The sequence below is a fragment of the Meleagris gallopavo genome, chromosome 14, assembly GCF_000146605.3.
Source record: "Meleagris gallopavo isolate NT-WF06-2002-E0010 breed Aviagen turkey brand Nicholas breeding stock chromosome 14, Turkey_5.1, whole genome shotgun sequence".
Classification (NCBI taxonomy): domain Eukaryota; kingdom Metazoa; phylum Chordata; class Aves; order Galliformes; family Phasianidae; genus Meleagris; species Meleagris gallopavo.
In genome coordinates, this window is record NC_015024.2 from 12,690,862 (window position 1) to 12,708,573 (window position 17,712).

Consider the following 17,712-nt stretch of genomic DNA (forward strand, 5'->3'; position numbering starts at 1 on the left):
AAAAAAAAAAAAAAGAAAGAGAAGAGCTGCAATTTTTTTAATCATCTTCTGAAAATCCAAGGCGCACAGAATATTGAAAGGAAAATTACCTCTGTGGAAAATGCCAGTTGTTTTATAAATGGTCAAATCATTACATTTTTTCTTGCTTTTCAGACATTTGCTATGTTATTACACATCTCTTTAATTAAATCATCAAATTGAATTATTGGATCAAATGTTTTTTTATTCCATTGTGTCCTGAGCAGGTTTGGTTAAATTAATAAAACCATATGTTTCATTTTATAAAAAGGAATTTTTTTTTGTCCCATTCATAAGCTGTAAAAAAAAGAAAAAGTGAGCCAACAGAAAGTGCTGGTTATTACTTAATTACATCAGTTTCTTCTAAGTGCCTCTGAGGAATTGCAAAGCAAAGTCGTACTAAGTCATAAAAAGTTTGTAACATTATTTACTGTGAAATAACAGCAGAGTAAATTCCATCTCCTTTTGGCTGGCCATGAAGGCAACTCACCCCAGTCATGCAGTGTCTCGGTGAAATCTTGCAGTCTTGAGCTGCTTAAAGTGCCCATATCCTTGGATCATGATGCACGGTCGCAGAGGATGTCTTAATATTGAGCCTGTATGTCTCCATTTACCGTGGGGACATACCTGTTTCTCTCCTCTGATAGTTGTGAGCTGTTCTGAGCTGTGTGGATGCTGGCTGCAAAGAGTGGTGTGGAGCAGAGGACATGGCAGTCCCCTCTCCGTTGGGTGGCTTAGGGTCGTTGTCTGAAAAAGCACGGGATGGTTGAGAGGGGCATTGCAATTAAGGTAATCTGTCTGTCTCTCATGAAGGTTATCTGCTTGAATTATTTCTACAACAATTTGGTGCATGATTACTTTAACTGTATAAATCTCTGAGTCTCCTCATGGAGAAGGAGGACTAGATGGGCTTTTAGGTCTGGGTATTCCTTCACCCTGGGTACCACCTCCAATTGGATTTGTTTAGGAGGAATGGTGAAGGCAGGCATGGCATTTTGAGGAGTGATTCTGTGATGACAAAGGGCTTCAGAGGGGGCAGCTATGATTTATTAGTGCCGTTATCAGTAAACAGTGATGTAAAGGAGAATTGATATGACACTCTCAGCAGAAGGAGGTGAGCATGGAGGGGCATACCAAGAACCACGAAGCTCTGTAAATCTCAGCAATGGTGTCTACTATCAGCTGTGCCCTCAGAGCCGGGTCCAGCCCCCCCTTCAGCACCCAGCTGCATTGCCAGAAGAACGAAGCTCTTGGGTGCTTTTCTGTTGCAGTGGTAATATTGGTGTGTACAGCGTTCTCTTTTTTATTAGGAACTGTAACTTATTTCAGCAATGCAACAGCAGAGCTATAAGACCAACCTGAAACTCCAGGCCTAGGAGCAGACTTTTCAGTACAACCAAGACTCCATAGAAGTGAGATAACGTCCAGATGTATACACAGTTACCTACCTGCAGCATGCATACAAGCTGAATGGGCTGGCTTTAAATGGGAGTCATATTAGGAAAAATAACTGAAACAGTGTCAATGTGATGGGCTGGTGACACTTTCGCTTTCCCTGCCAAAATTTACCATCTCCTTTGCCACAGTGCATGTATTTAGGCATCATTTCAAGTGATTTTTCTTGGTTTAGAGTTTATATTTGGAAAGTGAACATGAGAATCTGTCCCAAACTGTGTATTTTAAACACAATATCTTAAAGCTTGAAAAATATCTGAATTCCATAGTTGGAAAGTAAATGATAGACTGTATAGATAGCATATGAGTGCCATCTAGTGTTTTTCATTAGTACCTCAACCTTCATATTTCAATTGCTTGAAAGGTACGTTCTGCAGCAGCTGCGAGTGGGATGTGCTCTGTGTCCAACCATGCACCAACCATGGTTGGGGCCAGAAATGACTTCTGCCTCTGCACTCTGGGTATGGTGAGGAAGCCACAGCTTTTGGAGGCTGGCTGGAGGGTTCCCCTGCCTGCTGGCAGAAGGAGATGGTTGAGGGCCATCAGGTGCTGCTCTTTCCTGTGCTGATGATATTTTAATGACAAACAGTTCAGAGACTGTGAAGGAAAATATGTAGGAAAAAAGAGCAAGAACTAACTTCTCGTGTACAAAAGATGTACTGGGTTAAGAGGAGAATGATTACTGACATAACAGTGTCACATTGTTAGAGGATACAACTACTGCCAGAGCCTGCAGAGCACACCAGGTAGTTTTCTCCCTTCATATGGTGGGAGACTGGGGGCCAGGAAAGATGGGCCCTACTGTAAGGGAACTTGTGAATGTGGAAATACAAAACTTTTTAGTGCCCAGGTTGAAATATACAAGCAAATGCTAGCACTAAAATTAAGGCAAAGCACTGAGCAGCCAGCTTGCAGAGAATGGATTCTCTCTCCCTTTACTCTGGAGAGCAGAAAGCAGCTGCAGGTGGTATTAAATCCCATTGGTCTCAGTGGATTGCAGTGTAAGCTATTACTGCAGGCAAGGGCATTAAAGAAAAAGCTTGGGTCTTAGAGTGAGGCACAGTTCTCCCTGTTTGTTTTCTCTCAGTTATTTACAAGAGTTTCAGATTTTTCTTTTCCTTTTTCAGCTTGCAGCACTCCCCCAGTCAACATGAAAGTGCAGCCTGTGAACAGGACAGCGTTGCTTGTAACCTGGAACCAACCAGAAACCATCTACCACCCTCCAATCATGAACTACATGATCTCCTACAGTTGGACTAAAAATGAAGATGAAAAGGAGAAGACTTTCACCAAGGACAGTGACAAGGACCTGGTAAAACCACAGCATCAGCCCCAGACACGTGTATCAAACTGTCCTTACACTGACTTCTTAGCAGAAGGAAGCAGAGAAGGGAAGCAGCTGTTACATTACAGACAGACTAGAATTTGACTTGCAGTGTATTGCTATTAGATTGTTAGGCATTAGTTGAACATTGCCTAACACTTACCCAAAACACTGGTGTCTGAATTTATAGTTTATGTGAGTGCATAAAGGACTAAATCTGCAGACATGTTTTCATGTGCTGTTGCCGAGAAGCAGCTGGCTCAGGAAATAGTCAGACTCTGAGTACCTTTTAACTTCTGTTCAGCTCACAGCTTTTCACATTAAAATCCCCGATCCCCCAAAATCTGCTGCTGGGTTCAGGCTCTTCCCTGTGCATAGCCCTTTGCAGTCTTTGGATCGGTTTCTGATCTGTACGTGCTGCCAGCAGTAGTCAGGGCTGGAGGATTATTGCAGAATAGCTCTGTGCATGCACTGCCTCGCTCCTGCTGTAAGAGAAAAAGTGGGAAGAGCAAGACAGCTCCAGCACAGATGCAAACACTGATCTATCTCCTCCATTTAGGATTTGATCTGCTTGTCATTCTTGTCTAAGTGGAAGCAAGTATTGTACCAGTCTTTAACGTTCTCTGCATATAAAATCAAAGTGACATATTCAGGTTTGAAAGGCCTCCGTTTATTGTTAATCAAAGAAAGCCTCTAGAATAATGAAATCAGTAATTGTATATGCACATGAAAAATGCAGGAGCATAGAGTGTTATTCCTAATGACTGTTATCGTATTTTTTTTTTTCAAATGCACAGTCCTCTGGGCCCATTCAATCAGTTATACAATAATACTTCTCTTATTCCCTTAGATGAAGATTCTTTTACTTCATTTTCCATTTATATTTTCAATTTCCCCACTAGACATTGTTATCTGGGTCACATTAGGGAATGATGTGCCTCACAAAACCAGACAGGAATGTATTGAAAGGCACCCAAGGTTATGATGTATTGTAACCTCTCTCTTGTCATAACTTTGCACTCTTAAGGGAGATTTCATTTTAATCAGGTATAGGAGGAGAGCCTTAATCAGCAAAAATGAGGTGGGCATGGAGACGGCATCCTGTTTGATGTAAAAGAAATAATTAAAAGTGCAGGGGATGTGATGGAGTGATAGCTTGGAAATAAATTGCTGTGAGACCCTGTGCTGTGCAGCAGAGCTTGGAGGTTAAGAAAGCAACGACAGCTTAGTCTATTTTAGGGGCAAGAGAAGAAAGAAACTCTTTTTCGGAGGAAAGTGCAATTTGCCTTTAGTGCTCTGGCAGAGACAGCTGGGCTGTCCCATCTTGAAACAGAGCTAGACAGTGTTTTGCTAAAGAGATCACTGGTATTTCAAGTGACCTCCACAGCCACTGGTGCTTTGTGCTTGAAAACCTGAACTGATGTGATTGCAGTTTAAGGCAACACAGAGGAGTAGCTGGATGGCAACAAGGCAGCATCTTGTGTGTAAGAGTGGATAGCAACATCCCAGCCTGTGTGCTGAGCCATTGCAGGCCACCAGCATCAAGTTGCTGCTACTACCTGTTGGTTGCAGAATAGTCAGTTTGAATATATTGACCTTTTTTCTGGGCTTAAAATAGGTTTGGGACTTGCATCTCTCCCAACAAAAATCTCATTTGAATTCCCTTAAGATTAAATAATTTGGAGTGTAGGTGTTTCTGAGAGCAGAGAACCTCAGAGCGGAAGACTGTCATGGGGCACATTCACCTCCTTTCTCTTCCTTGAGAAACAGAATGAATTCTGCAAGGTTTGAGGGAATCATTTGTATCCCAGGGAAGTCCTTTGGTCTTGCCCTTTCCCGGGGAACCAGTGAAAACTTCCATTCAGATATCAATGAGGACATTTGTGCCATGTAAGACAATGTTAGCACAATGCTTTATATATTTCAAACTGATGGACAGTACTGTGGGGGTAAAAAACTGAATAATATCTATTTTTTTTAAACAGAAGGCCATCATTAGCCATGTCTCACCTGACATCCTTTATCTGTTCAGAGTTCAAGCAGTTTGCCGAAATGAAATGCGTAGTGACTTTAGCCAGACTATGCTCTTTCAAGGTAAAAAAACCCAAACGTACATACATATTCTTACATAAAGTGACTCTGTGTGTGTTTAACATTTTCTTTACAGAATGCTATATGGTGTGGAATGATTTCAGTTGATGTTTGAATGCATGCAGATAATGCTCATTTTATATTGTGACCAGTGACTGTCAGTGTCTTATTTCCAGTGATGGGAATTTGCCTAGTGTAAAACTTTTCTTGGTGTTAGTTTTCTAGAACAAATCCATTGCAGACTCTTTACTCATCAGGGACACAGCTATAGCAGAAAGTGCAGATGATTGGTATCCCCTTTATGTAAAGGGAAAAGTAGATCAGTCTCATGTTGAGAATCACACGCAGAGATGTTTTACTGTGCATGCAACATGGACGCAGCTTAGTTCTGCCCCAGTGTCTGCAGTATGTGCTGTGGTGTTAACAGCATTGCAGGGAGAACAGGAATCAGGCAGGGAATGTCCCATCCAATCAAAATCTCACAATTTCTTATCTTATCTCAGCGTAGTGTTACGAAGTTTGCTTTAGGTGCCAGGCAGAAGTCAGAAACTCATGTTACTGATTATGACCTTTTCTGGCAGATGGTAGAATTGAAAGATTCTTTGAGGTTTGACCATGATACCTATTAAATTACAATTAAAGGAGTAAATTGTTACTGGCAGTTTTGCCAGATACTCTGGGAACTCTAGTTCGAAGTGTTGGAAGTGATACACACATCTACAGTGAGAGCAGATGTTGTGTTTCCTTCCAAGTCTCCCCTAAAAGAAATTTTATTTCAAATCTTCAGCTGTGTTCAAGTGTCAATTTGAGCTTTCAAAACATTGTTCAGAATGTGATTATAGTTTCACATTAGGTAAATAGCAATATATGAGGCTAATATATATGGCAGAAAAAAAAGGCCAGGCCTGAGTGGTTAAAGAATAACACATCTCTCTTTAGTCACAAGTACAGAGTTAGGTGAATAATACCAAAATTGCCTTAACTCCAGACTGAGAAAGCATATATATTTTGGACTTCATTGCATGCAACAGGTCTTCTCTGACATTTTCCTGCCAAGCCTTTGGTTACCGATTCATCCATAGGCCTCAATTTCCTTTCCCTGTTGACAGGCTTAATAGTAGCAATTCAGCAACTGTTTAGCAAGAATTGTATAGTGATATGGCTGTCAGTTCCTGACTCCCTTCCCCGTCCGCTGAAATGCTCTTGTTCTTTGTTTCTCAGCTAACACTACTCGAATTTTCGAGGGGACCAGAATTGTGAAAACGGGAGTGGTAAGTTGGGGGTCATAAATCACTGCAGTGAGCTGATGGGCGCTGGGAAGTCGGGGCAGTGTTCCCACCAGGTGGCAGCACGGTGTTGTGAATGCGCTGCAGCCCGTGCTGTCCTGGCGAGGTGCTTGCTCAAACCAAACCGCAAAGGGTCTCAGATCCCACCTGATATGTTGAAGGGATTTTGGCTTTTTCACTTCACGTTCTGAGAGGCTTTGACCACTGGGGATTCGTGAGTTAGAAAAAAATCTTCCAGAGTATGTTTTGAATGCATTTAGAGGGGATATGTGATCTTAATGGCTGTGGAAATTAATTTAACTGTTCTTATTAATTGCATAGCCAAAAGTATATGCAACAAGAATCGTGTTTCATGCACAGCATCTTAGCTCAAAACTGTCAATAACTGAAAAAACTATCAATATTCAGTACACCAAACCATTCAGTCAGATTTATGAACTGAGCGTAAACTATTGAATTTTCTGTAAGTACACTGCTTCTGGTTTTATTCTGTTCCAGTCTGATATACTCCCTAGTAAGCAAGTAAGACATACAGAGCTTGAATTTGAATGATTAATGTTGGTTTAATGATGTATAGAGGTGTTCTAGATATATAAAATCTGCTGCCAAGTTGTAATACCCAGTCCAGCTTTGAGACTGCACATGCCAGCAATGAGCAAATCTCACAGTGCCTTAGGGATTCACACTGATAAGTACCCAAAAGTTTAGATGCTTATTTAAAGTTTTGACTTGAAATCTATAAAGCACAGGTTTGCTTTTGAGATCTCAGGTACTCTATGATTGCAGCTGGTTAAAAATAACATGTGAGAGTCTTTCTTGTTTTGCTGCAGCATTTCAACTGCATGGCTTGATTGAAACTGGGAATTGCAGAGATGCAGAAATACTGTTAAGTTATAGATTTCAGCTTCAGAAATACAGACATCTTATGGTCTTGCTTGAGATTTAGTAGGACCTATTTAACCCGTGTTTGTCCTTGTATGCTAGGCACCTTTCCACCTAAAGCTCTTCTTGCTGGTGAATCTAGTACCAAGAAGCAGATCGTAGTTAGTCAGAAAGAGAACATGTTGAGGTGATGTGGACAGTGTTGATCTCAGCTCTCGCACATAATTGCTTCCTGTCTTTAGACAAACGCACTTAGCCTCACTATCTTTTTCTACATATAGTTTAGAGAGGTGAATTGTTTGTCTATCTCACATATACCAAGGTTCTCCATTTCAGGTGGAACATACATGTTTGTGCGCAGAGATCCATGTGAGTGCATATTGCACCAAGTTGACTTTATGGGGGTGACACTGGAAATCTGCAGAGATGTTTAAGTTCGTGGTTTGTTCTCTGCTCCCTCTCAGCTCTCCAGGCTACTTGGCAGTGGCTGGAACTTCTATGGGCAGGCAGAATCCCATGGATGGAGAAAACCAAGTCCACATGTGGGTCTTTCAGTCAGATGGTGCTGGTAGAGATGATTTGCCAAAAAGACCCTGATGCCTTGCAAGTCCTTCAGAAGTGCCCAGCTAGTATTGCTGCAGCTCTTCTCTAAAGAGAGCAGTATCTCATGTTTGCTGCAGCACCAGTCCTTAGCAGAATGATGCTCACGGGTACTTTAGGAAATTAAAACAGTACTACTCAAGGCCCTCACAGTGCATGTGGGAAGAGCCAGTTTCCTATCAGAGCAAACCCACCAGCCATGGATGCACATGTTGGCAACACAGCTGTTATTTCAGGACAACCCTTATGTAACATTGTATTTTTAAGCTTCTGTATTCTGAGGATTAAAGCACTGTGAGTAATGAAGCTAAACTCATTAAGCTTCATTAAATCTTCTCTTACCCCTGAGAGGAAACACTACTCACAAGTCACTGGTGATGTGGATGGAGATGTCCCACCATAAAATAAGGAATAAAGAGGCTTTTTGTGGTAACGATTGTTCAGAAATGGCAAACACAGGCTTACTCTCATAGTCATTTGTGGCTCTGTTGCTTGTGCTGTTCCTGGTTCAGCCTTGCATCTGGGTGGTTCAGGTCTCTCAAAATAAATGAATAGCAGAATGGTGTTTGTGTGAAAAGGGAGAGAAAAACAAAGGGAAAATGACCACAGATAGCGTGTTAGGACCCCTACTGATGCTCTCTGCTCTGTTTTCTTCTCCTTTGCTCCTGCTGATCTCCTCAAGCCCACAGCTTCTCCTGCCTCCTCAGCCGACATGGCTCCCATCAGTTCCGGCTCCTCCACTTGGACCTCCTCGGGGCTCCCCTTCTCCTTTGTGTCCATGGCCACAGGGATGGGGCCTTCCTCCAGCGGCAGCCAGGCCACTGTGGCCTCAGTGGTGACCAGCACCTTGCTGGCGGGGCTGGGCTTCAGTGGCAGCGGCATCTCCTCCTTTCCCAGCAGCGTGTGGCCCACCCGGCTGCCCACAGCAGCCGCCCCCAGCAAGCAGGCCGGGCGGCCCGTGGTAGCCACCACTGAGCCTGCTGCTGCCTCCCCAGGGCCAGAGCGGGACTCGGCACTGACAAAGGATGGCGAGGGAGCCGAGGAGGGGGAGAAGGATGAAAAGAGTGAAAGTGAGGATGGAGAAAGAGAGCATGAGGAAGAAGATGAGAAGGAGGCTGAAAAGAAGGAGAAAAGCAGGGCAACAGCTGCGGCGGAAGCACGCAATAGCACAGAGCCCAGCGTGGCCACGGCTTCACCCAACTGGACTGCTGAGGAGGAAGGAAATAAAACCATATCGGATGAAGAGCCGAACCAAAATGTTGCTCCCAAGGCTGGACATTCTGAGGAGGAGAGTTTTACTGAAGCAGACACTCAGTCCCAGCCTCTCCCTTCCACCCAAGTGCCGCCAGCGTTCACCGATGAACTTTATCTGGGAAAGATCCCAAGAAGACCAGAGACAACAAGAAAACCTCTCCCAAAGGACGACAGGTTTCCAGAGGAACATCCCTCAGATAACAAATTCATCACCATTAACCCAGGTGAGTGACTTCTGGGGAAACTCTTTTTACAAGCATAAGATTGTTGGCAAGTTACACAAACTACGTTCCTTACTGATTTCCATTAGGCACAATATTTTTTTTCGTGCCTGGCTTCCCCATTAGATAGGTCATCACAGGACCCGACCAACAAATTGTTACTGGGAGGAGGAGAGAGAGAAGGATGATAATTTTATTTTCTTATAACAGATTTCTGCTACTCATGTTTCTTAATAGAAGAGAAAATTTGGAAAAAGGGTTTTGGGAAAAGGCTACATGAAGAGCTTTGTTTCGTTTTTTAAAAACAGGAAATGCAGTGAACTATGGCTGTGAAATTAATTTGTAAGAGTGGTTACTGTGCCAAGCTGGTATTTCAAGGAAGGCTTTCTCTGTATGCTGTAAGCTAATTTTGTTTATCTGCAGGATTCTCCCTGATAGGGCTTTGAGTTATCCTCCAAAATATGGGATCATTGGTGGTTTATTCCTCACCTCAAAACCTATATGCTCTGATTTTGCAAGACAAGGCACCTTCTGTGCTGGGATTGCCTTCTTTCATGTATGAAATGATCTCAGCCAGAATGAGCTCATGGAATTGCTACATTTGAATTATAGTACTCCTGTATACATCTACTCTAGATTTATGTACGTACTCCACATAACGTACGCAGCACATACAATCTTTTTGCATCTATCAGAACACCAAATCCTGTATGGTCAGGAGCTACGTACATAAACAGGCATCCCCTGGTGCTCCCAGCTAACTGTGCAGAAGGTCCATTGGGTATAGACATATTCTTTCTCGGGGATCTCAAGGTGTTGGTGAGAAAAGCAGATATTTTAACTGCAAGAAACAAATGGAGTGCATTCATACAGATCTGTTGGCAGAGTATGGTCTGGGATTTGGATACAAGAAGTTTGTCTGAGTGATTATGTGTATTACCACAGCATTTATAAGATACTGCATGTTTTTATTGTTTGTTATTTGATTGTTATTGTTTATTTTGCTAATCTATAGACTGTTTTGTAATTTTATTTTCCATCGAAGCAGGTCTGGAGTTAGATTACTGTGAAAAAACCTTAAATATTTATTTTTCCCTACGTTTAGAAACACAAAAATGCAGACGTTGTGCACTCAGTTATAGCTGAGAACCAATTTAAAAAACAATGCTAAATCCTATCTTTAATAACATTTGTTACAGAAATGCTGACCTGACTGTAGTGCTGTGAATCATAACCGTTTTGTAAGAGAACAGATTAATGAGGAAACCAAGAAACCTACATCATATTTTGCTGATTTTTTAATTTTATTTTACTTTTAATAAATGTACTGCTATTTTTCTTACTCCTCACCTGAAAATCATCTTCAAAGTCCATTGCTCCCACTGAATATGATGCGAGATGCCTGCCAGGCAGCTTTCAGCATGCCGTTTGCCCTTAACACCATTTTAGTGAGAGGGAGGGAATGTTCTTTGCAGTGCTGTGAGTAAGCATTCAGCATTGTTACCCAGCAGTTTGATCTGTATCAGTAAACCTGCTTCTGGAATAGCTATCTTTAGTTCTTCTTGCCTTTGCTTTGTGCTTTCTCTTGCACCAGTTTCTTAGATGGCCCAACTATGACACTCCTTATATAAGTGCTGGCAGAAGGCCTGGTGGCTTGTTCTCAGCCTAATACAAATTGAAAGAAGGATGAATAGCTGGTCTTAACCTAGATCATGACGAAATGATTCTTATTAGATAGGGTTTTATTCCATGAAGAAGATAAAAATCAATGAAGAGAGAACTATCATTCATATTGCTAAGAAGTACTTGCTGGTTGTATCCCCTCAGTCTGTAGTGATTTCTGTCTCTTTTTAGCATGCAGAGAACTATCACTGAAAGTAGTTCAATGCAGCTTTGCCTCCTACCAGACAGGCTCTTTTAAGAGCTCTGCTTACTTGCAGGCTTGGAAGCTTGAAGTGACCCTACTTGAAGACTGCATGCAAAGATGATTGGTCTTGAAAAGACTGCAAATGAGGTTTTTCTGTGCTTATATGGGGGAAGGATAACTTCTGAAGATCACTGTATATTACTAATCTGGTTTCCCTGTACAGGAAATAAAGTCTGAAATAACCAGCACATGTTAGCTGGGGAATAAAAGTGAAAGAGTCATCTGTTTTACCCCAGCTGACCTTAGTTAAATCTTAGTTAAACCTCCGGTGATGTACTCGGTGTGAGGGGAAGGAACTGTACCATGTTTTATGTCCCCATTCATTGCAGGGGAGTTGGACTGGATAGCCTTTAAGGGTCACTTCCAACTCAAACGATTCTGTGATTTTCAGCTTCCCAGACAAGCTTCTTTGAGGTCCGTCAGCATGCTGGGGAAGACGTTTGGCAGCTGGAGGCAGGAGAAGGGTCCGAGTGTGCCATTTTCCCTTGTTTGTTCCTTGTCCTTGACTCCTAGGTGGGAAAAGCTAGGCTGTTCACAACTGTGGTAACTCCTTGCCTAGAGATTGTAAGACAAATGTTCTTCAGTTCTGCTAAGATTTTGAGATGCTTCTTAGTGCCTTTCGGACAGAGGCATTCAGTCTGAATCTCTGTAGTTGTGAGGATCTTGTCCTTCCAAGTCTATCCAGCCAAGGCTCTTCTCCTTGCACCTTGTCCCCAGGTTGTGACTGGGAAGAGCTGAGACCTGCCTGACCAGAATTTGCCCAAATATTTTGGTAGATGTGTCTGAGTAAGAGAGCAGAAACTTTTTTGAATGCATTTTTTTCTCCAGGAAAACTTTTAAGAAAGCTGTCAGAGTTTCCAAAATGTCTTTGTGAGTAGAAAGTTTAGTTTAGAAAGAGCAGAAAATTGTTTCATAACAATGTACACTTGTAAAATTAATTCTATAGCAACAAATTAGCAGTTGTGAGGAGATAACTGAATGGGGACGTACTCATGAGTGTGGATGATTAGAAGGGAACAGGGAACACAAGAGAAATTACGGGGAAAGTGCGAGGCCAATTAGTACAGCAAGGCTCATTTTCTTTTAGTGTTTATTTCACACACACATACACACACCTCTCCTGAGGCCATGTCATTATTTTCCAAATGGCATCGGCCTCTTCTTGTCTGGTGGTATTGGCCAACACTAATGATTTTCTTCTGTCACTGAGCGCTTGCTTGCATTCTCCTCTTTCATTTTACTGATCATCCCTTTCTCTGTTTTGTTGCCCACATTAGGCTAATTGTACCTTTGATCTGCAACTGTTACACACACAGCTGCTCAGCATTGTCTGTGACTCTGAAACCTGAAAATTAGAAAAGCAGCAATTAGAATGATGCTCAAAAAAAAAAAAAGAGAGAGAGAGAGAAAGTAAAGAAAAAAAAAAAGAAATAGGGAAGTAGGATGATTCAGTTTAATCAGGCTACAGCAGATACAACCCAATAGAAGTTTGGTTTTGTTGTGCCGAAAAGTTGAGCAGACCCTTTGTTTTTGATAGGAGATGAAGAAAGGAGATGTTGTGAGCAAGGCAGTACATGTCTGGTTGGAGCTTTTAACTTGAGTCATGAACTGGGACTAAGAACAGAGGCCTGGGTTTGGCTCTTGATGGAAACTTCACCAGGGTCCTCCCATCCCTCAGTGCCCACTCATTTATGCTGAGTTCCTCCCCTGAGAGGGCCATGTAGAGAGATCACAATGTGCAGATTAAACTTGAAGCCAGGCGTTTTAGTTTAGTTTAGTTTTAGCAGAGTGAATTTTAGTTTATAAAGCAGTCTTTGCCAGGCCTGAGGTTACAAAAGCCTTTTGGGGGTAACCTCATTAAGATAATTAAACATCTGTGTAATTCTTTCTTTCTCCATACATGGCAAGCATTATTAAACCGTATTTTCCTGTGGCATATGAGCCATTTCGCATGGCAGTTTATATGAGCAAGCAGTAAAATGGCTTGCATTTAAAAGAATTGGATTACTGAAAGCAATTTGAGTATAAAAGCAGTATGAATCTCAGTTATCCAACATCAGGGTTAAACATGATTGGCATCTGTTTACAAAACAGTGAAAAGCCATGCCATGTTGTGTTCAACCTATAAGTATGAATACTGCAGAAGTATCTTGAAAGAAACAGGAAGAAAATAGCTGTGCTATAATACAAGCTTGTATGGAAGTAATCTTTTTTAAAAGCATATGTTTTTGCAGTTCCACATTTGAATAACTAATAGCTTTGTGTAAGTCAGTAATTTTATTTGCTGGTAGCTGACTTTCTTTCAGGTGACAAGATGATCTGAGGCAGCCCTGCAGTGGGGGTTTTCTTTGGGCATGCAGAATTTATATTGTTGTAGTTATCGGGATGTGTAACAGAACAACAAACAGAACTTTGTACTGGTGGTTTGTGTAACGTCAAGGAATGACAATGGGAAGTTTCAAAATAAAAAGGTAGATACCTTATATATTGCACCTACAGTTGCTTACTATAGCAGGCAGTGCAACTTCATGGATAGAAACTTTTCCATTCTCAGTAACCAACTACCAGGAATACACAGAAAAACAGTACGCTTCATAGACTGTAGAATGCCTTGACCTTTGTACACGAGTTTCACTGCCCACTACTCTATAATACTGTCCATCTCATGGCCTCTTCCATTCCAGGACCTGGATGGCATTGCTGAATGAGTGCTTCGCAGAAAAGAAAAGCACAAGTTACAGATTTTTGCAGACGAAGAAGTTAATTTAGCAGTGCCGAGGCTTGTGTCATGTGGGACCTCCTGAAACAAATACACTGTAATAATTTTTATTCCATCCTACCGGGATGTATTCCAAGCCAGTAAAAGGCAAACTGAATTAATTCAACGAAGGCATATGCCACTGGAAACTGTTTACATTCCTTAGGAAAAATTGAGTTTCATGGTCCATTTTTAAGCTTTTTTTTTTTCCCCCCTACAAGTATGTGCTGTTGGTGCTACCATGTCTCAACATTCTTGCTTTGGAAAAGAAAGAGTTAAATTTTTAGTATTTTTAATTGTATGTGTTTAGATGAACGGGAAAATAAAAAGGCCTGGATCTGTCTTTTTTATGTGTGCTTTCTTTAACTTTTTTCCACATTGCTCAGCGTGCTGCCTATTTTTAGCTTTTTTGCCTAAATGAGACACCCACCAGCACTCTAGCTCTATTGCTATACTTCTAGCCCCAGCTGTCATTCTAGAACAGCTTTACTGGCATTGGTTTATTTAACCTCTCTCAACACTTTACTTAAGCAGTGGAAAACACCTAACACATCTTCAAAGCCAGCACAGGAATGGCAGGAATGGTTTATGTTTTTCTGCAGCGCATCACTGCCTAGGCATTCCCAACTGAAAGTCAGGGCCAGCCGTCAGCATGCAGGCATGGCATTTGCAATTCTGGCACTCAGCACACTGAGCACTTTCTGATCCTCACATCTGCGGTAGATGGAGTTGGCAGGGTCAGATAAGTGTGTTCTCCACAGTAGACTGAGTCAGAGGAGCATCATGAGCATTGCAGAATTTGTTAGCATGCACTGGGACTCTTGCCCGTGCTGTGCTTACAAGGGATTTAATTTTCCTCCCATGCAAACAAAAACATATGTTTTTATGTTGAAATATGTGGAGGTGAAACAGAATAGAATATTGTCCTTGGAGGGAAATGAAGTAATATCCTAATAGATATAAGGTGGTGGGGAGCATTTGGATCCTTGCTGAGCTTTATTTCAGTGCATGCTTTTACTTTTTCCTTGTTGCCATTCTGATTAGTAACACTTACCTCAGTCTTAATTTTTTCATGCTATTAGATGATTTGAAATGCACTGATAAGAAAGAAATGATGCCTTAGGGGTTATGATTTTTGCAAGTTTTGCAAATACAAAGAATAAATCTTTGCTTTTAGTTTGGGGTTGTTCTTTTTCTTACTCTTTGCTGGTCAAGGATATCAAAGACCTGTCTTTAAAATGGTATGTTGTATGTTATTAGTATGCTGTGAAGACTAAAGCTCGCCACGTGCTCTAAGTACAACAATGTGTGGCTCTGTTGGTAACCTCAATATCTTTTCATACTGAAGTCAGAGACAACCGGCTACTCATCTTGCTTTGATAATTTCTACACTCAGTGCACGTTCACTTCCCCCAAACATCCCTCTGATTAGCACTTCATTTAGGTTGCTTGCTAAAGGGCATTACCTCCATCAGCCTATTTCTTAAAACGAGAAGGATTTCTTGCTGGGCTTGCAGCAGCCTGCAGTCTTACTCTTTTTTCAGCAGTCAGGCAAAAAGCATTTACAATTAACCTTTACTTCCATGTTAGTTGAATTTACTCCTGCCTATGGAGGAGTATAATCTAAATACTATTAAAATAGAGTATGACTTCATATTATGTGACATCTGGTGACTTCCAATTATCTGTGTTTTGCCTGCCCACGATGCAAAGGCAATTATGTTCTTCTGGTCGGATTTGCAGCAGTTTCAGAAGATATGATAATACAGTAGTGAAGGAGGGCAAGGAAGCACATTGGTAAGGAAAGACTTGCATGGGCTGATAAGTAGAAGTCAAGTATGTACATTTCAATTCTCATTCAAATCAGAAGCTGTTTACAATAATTGTTTCCCATTATATCCCATTGACAGGTACTGATCAGCTCCTGCCTGTTTTTTTCAGAAACATGAATGAAATACAGAATCCACTTCTGTATTTTTGTTTATAATCTCATTCTGCCTACCATGATTTTAGAATCATAGGATATCCTAAGCTGCAGGGGGCTCACAGAAGGGTCTTTGAGTCCAATTCTGTAGAAGATTGAAATTTATATCTGATAATTATCTCTGAAATAAATATAAATAAATATCTGAAAATTACACCTAAAAATAATTATTCGTCAAGTCTATTCCAATTTTCACAAATTAGACATTTTTTGTCATACAGTGTGGTTACAGGGTCTACTCTCATTAACTTTGGTACTTGCAGTAATTTTAGTATGGTGTTAGAATCATGAAAAAAGTGAAACAGTTTCTCAACCAGATCTCAGAATATTGACCAACTTTAATTTTGTTCAAAAGCTGTAGCATAATGATTTCTTCTGTCAGTTACAACACATACTATCCATTCATTCATCCATCTATCTTGACAATCCATATGCTAAAAGTGCATTCGTATGCAGTAACTCACCAGATTGTGACAATTCAGCAAATGATGTGACATGACACCCAACATGTTGAGGATTTTTTATTTTAAGATAGTTACCAAGAAATTTACTTCTGAAGGAAAGTATGCTAAGCTTGGCAAAGAGCTGCCCTGTAGTGTTGAGAAACAGGGTGCATTTACCTGCAAACAGTGATGACGGAGCAAAATATTTACTTTGCTACTGTGGTGGATTAATTCAGTGGGATCCTCCATGTCTGATAATAGGTGCTTGCATGATAGAGACCTAAAATTGTGTATGAGACTGTAATTACAGGCAGCAGTAAAATCCAAGCCATATGTAGCAATAAACACCATACTTTTGTGCTCTTAAGTTTCAAATTAAAGACAAATGGAGTCCCACCCTGCAATTAGAAGATCTTTGCTCTGAATGTTTGCTCATATCTTGTAAAATGGAGAAACTATTTGTTTTCCTTGGACATTTTTCCACACTGTAAATCTCTTTACACTTTGTGATTGTTTTTATTATGTGCTTAATATGCAGCTGACAAGAACAGTTCCAGCATGGCCACGAGACCTTCACCTGGTAAAATGGAATGGATCATCCCGCTTATTGTGGTCTCAGCACTGACTTTTGTGTGCCTCATTCTTCTCATTGCTGTGCTTGTCTACTGGAGGTGAGCATGTTTCCTTTACGTGCAGAAACTGACCATGATTTAAAACACGTTCAGAATGATGTTTTTTTAGTGTTGTCCTGTGTTTTTTATTTTGTTGGATGTTCTGATGATAGATGCATTAGTTATCTCTCTGGTTGCCAGAACGTCTCTGTTGGGTTAACTATTCAACAGTCTCAAATACTGTTTTTTTGAATCGTGAAATTTGTTTACTAATAGCAATGTTAGAGCCAGCTGTAATGTCAACAAACATTTTCACAGTTAGCCTTAGTCTTAGCCATGAGAAAAGATGGGAGAAAAGCCCAGTGAGACTTGTGATCTTAAGGTGCTTGTTTTCTTCCTTTGTATTTCCATGAAAGGGGGATAAAATTATTTAATGTTACATAACATTGCACTTAAGAACAAGTTCTAAATGTAGCATTGGTGAAGTACAGATCCTGAACGAAAACCATCCTCTTTAGAAGAGATATCATCCTTTTCACCGGCTGGGCTCAGTGGTGAAGGCTAGGTTTGCCACCAGCAAACCAACTTCAGTTAATTTAGAAGAAGATAAAAGCTGGAGTGCGTTCTTACGTCAGAACCAAAACTCTGAGACACCTCATTTGTCTTGTAGTGAAATGTAACCAGAGATTGGCCTCAGAAAAGGTATTTTGGAATTATTTCAGAATCTGATTAGCTAAGACACAAAAAAGTAGCTTTGGTGAGGAATAGCAGTCCACTGATCATTTTATTTGCAGAATCAGTTAAAAAATATCAATTTGTTTTCCAGTACCCCCATTTTGCTGATGATTAATGACAAAT

General features: G+C 40.9%; 1 protein-coding gene across 1 annotated transcript in view; it reads left to right on the forward strand.

Moving 5' to 3' along the window:
- The window catches only part of PTPRG (protein tyrosine phosphatase receptor type G), a 301,167-nt gene that overhangs the window by 224,722 nt on the left and 58,733 nt on the right, over positions 1 to 17,712 (forward strand). Inside the window, exons 9-13 of the mRNA XM_031555513.1 lie at positions 2,601 to 2,785; positions 4,783 to 4,891; positions 6,110 to 6,159; positions 8,339 to 9,134; positions 16,782 to 16,914. Of these exons, the coding sequence (XP_031411373.1) occupies positions 2,601 to 2,785; positions 4,783 to 4,891; positions 6,110 to 6,159; positions 8,339 to 9,134; positions 16,782 to 16,914 (1,273 nt within the window). The remainder of the gene's footprint in view (positions 1 to 2,600; positions 2,786 to 4,782; positions 4,892 to 6,109; positions 6,160 to 8,338; positions 9,135 to 16,781; positions 16,915 to 17,712) is intronic.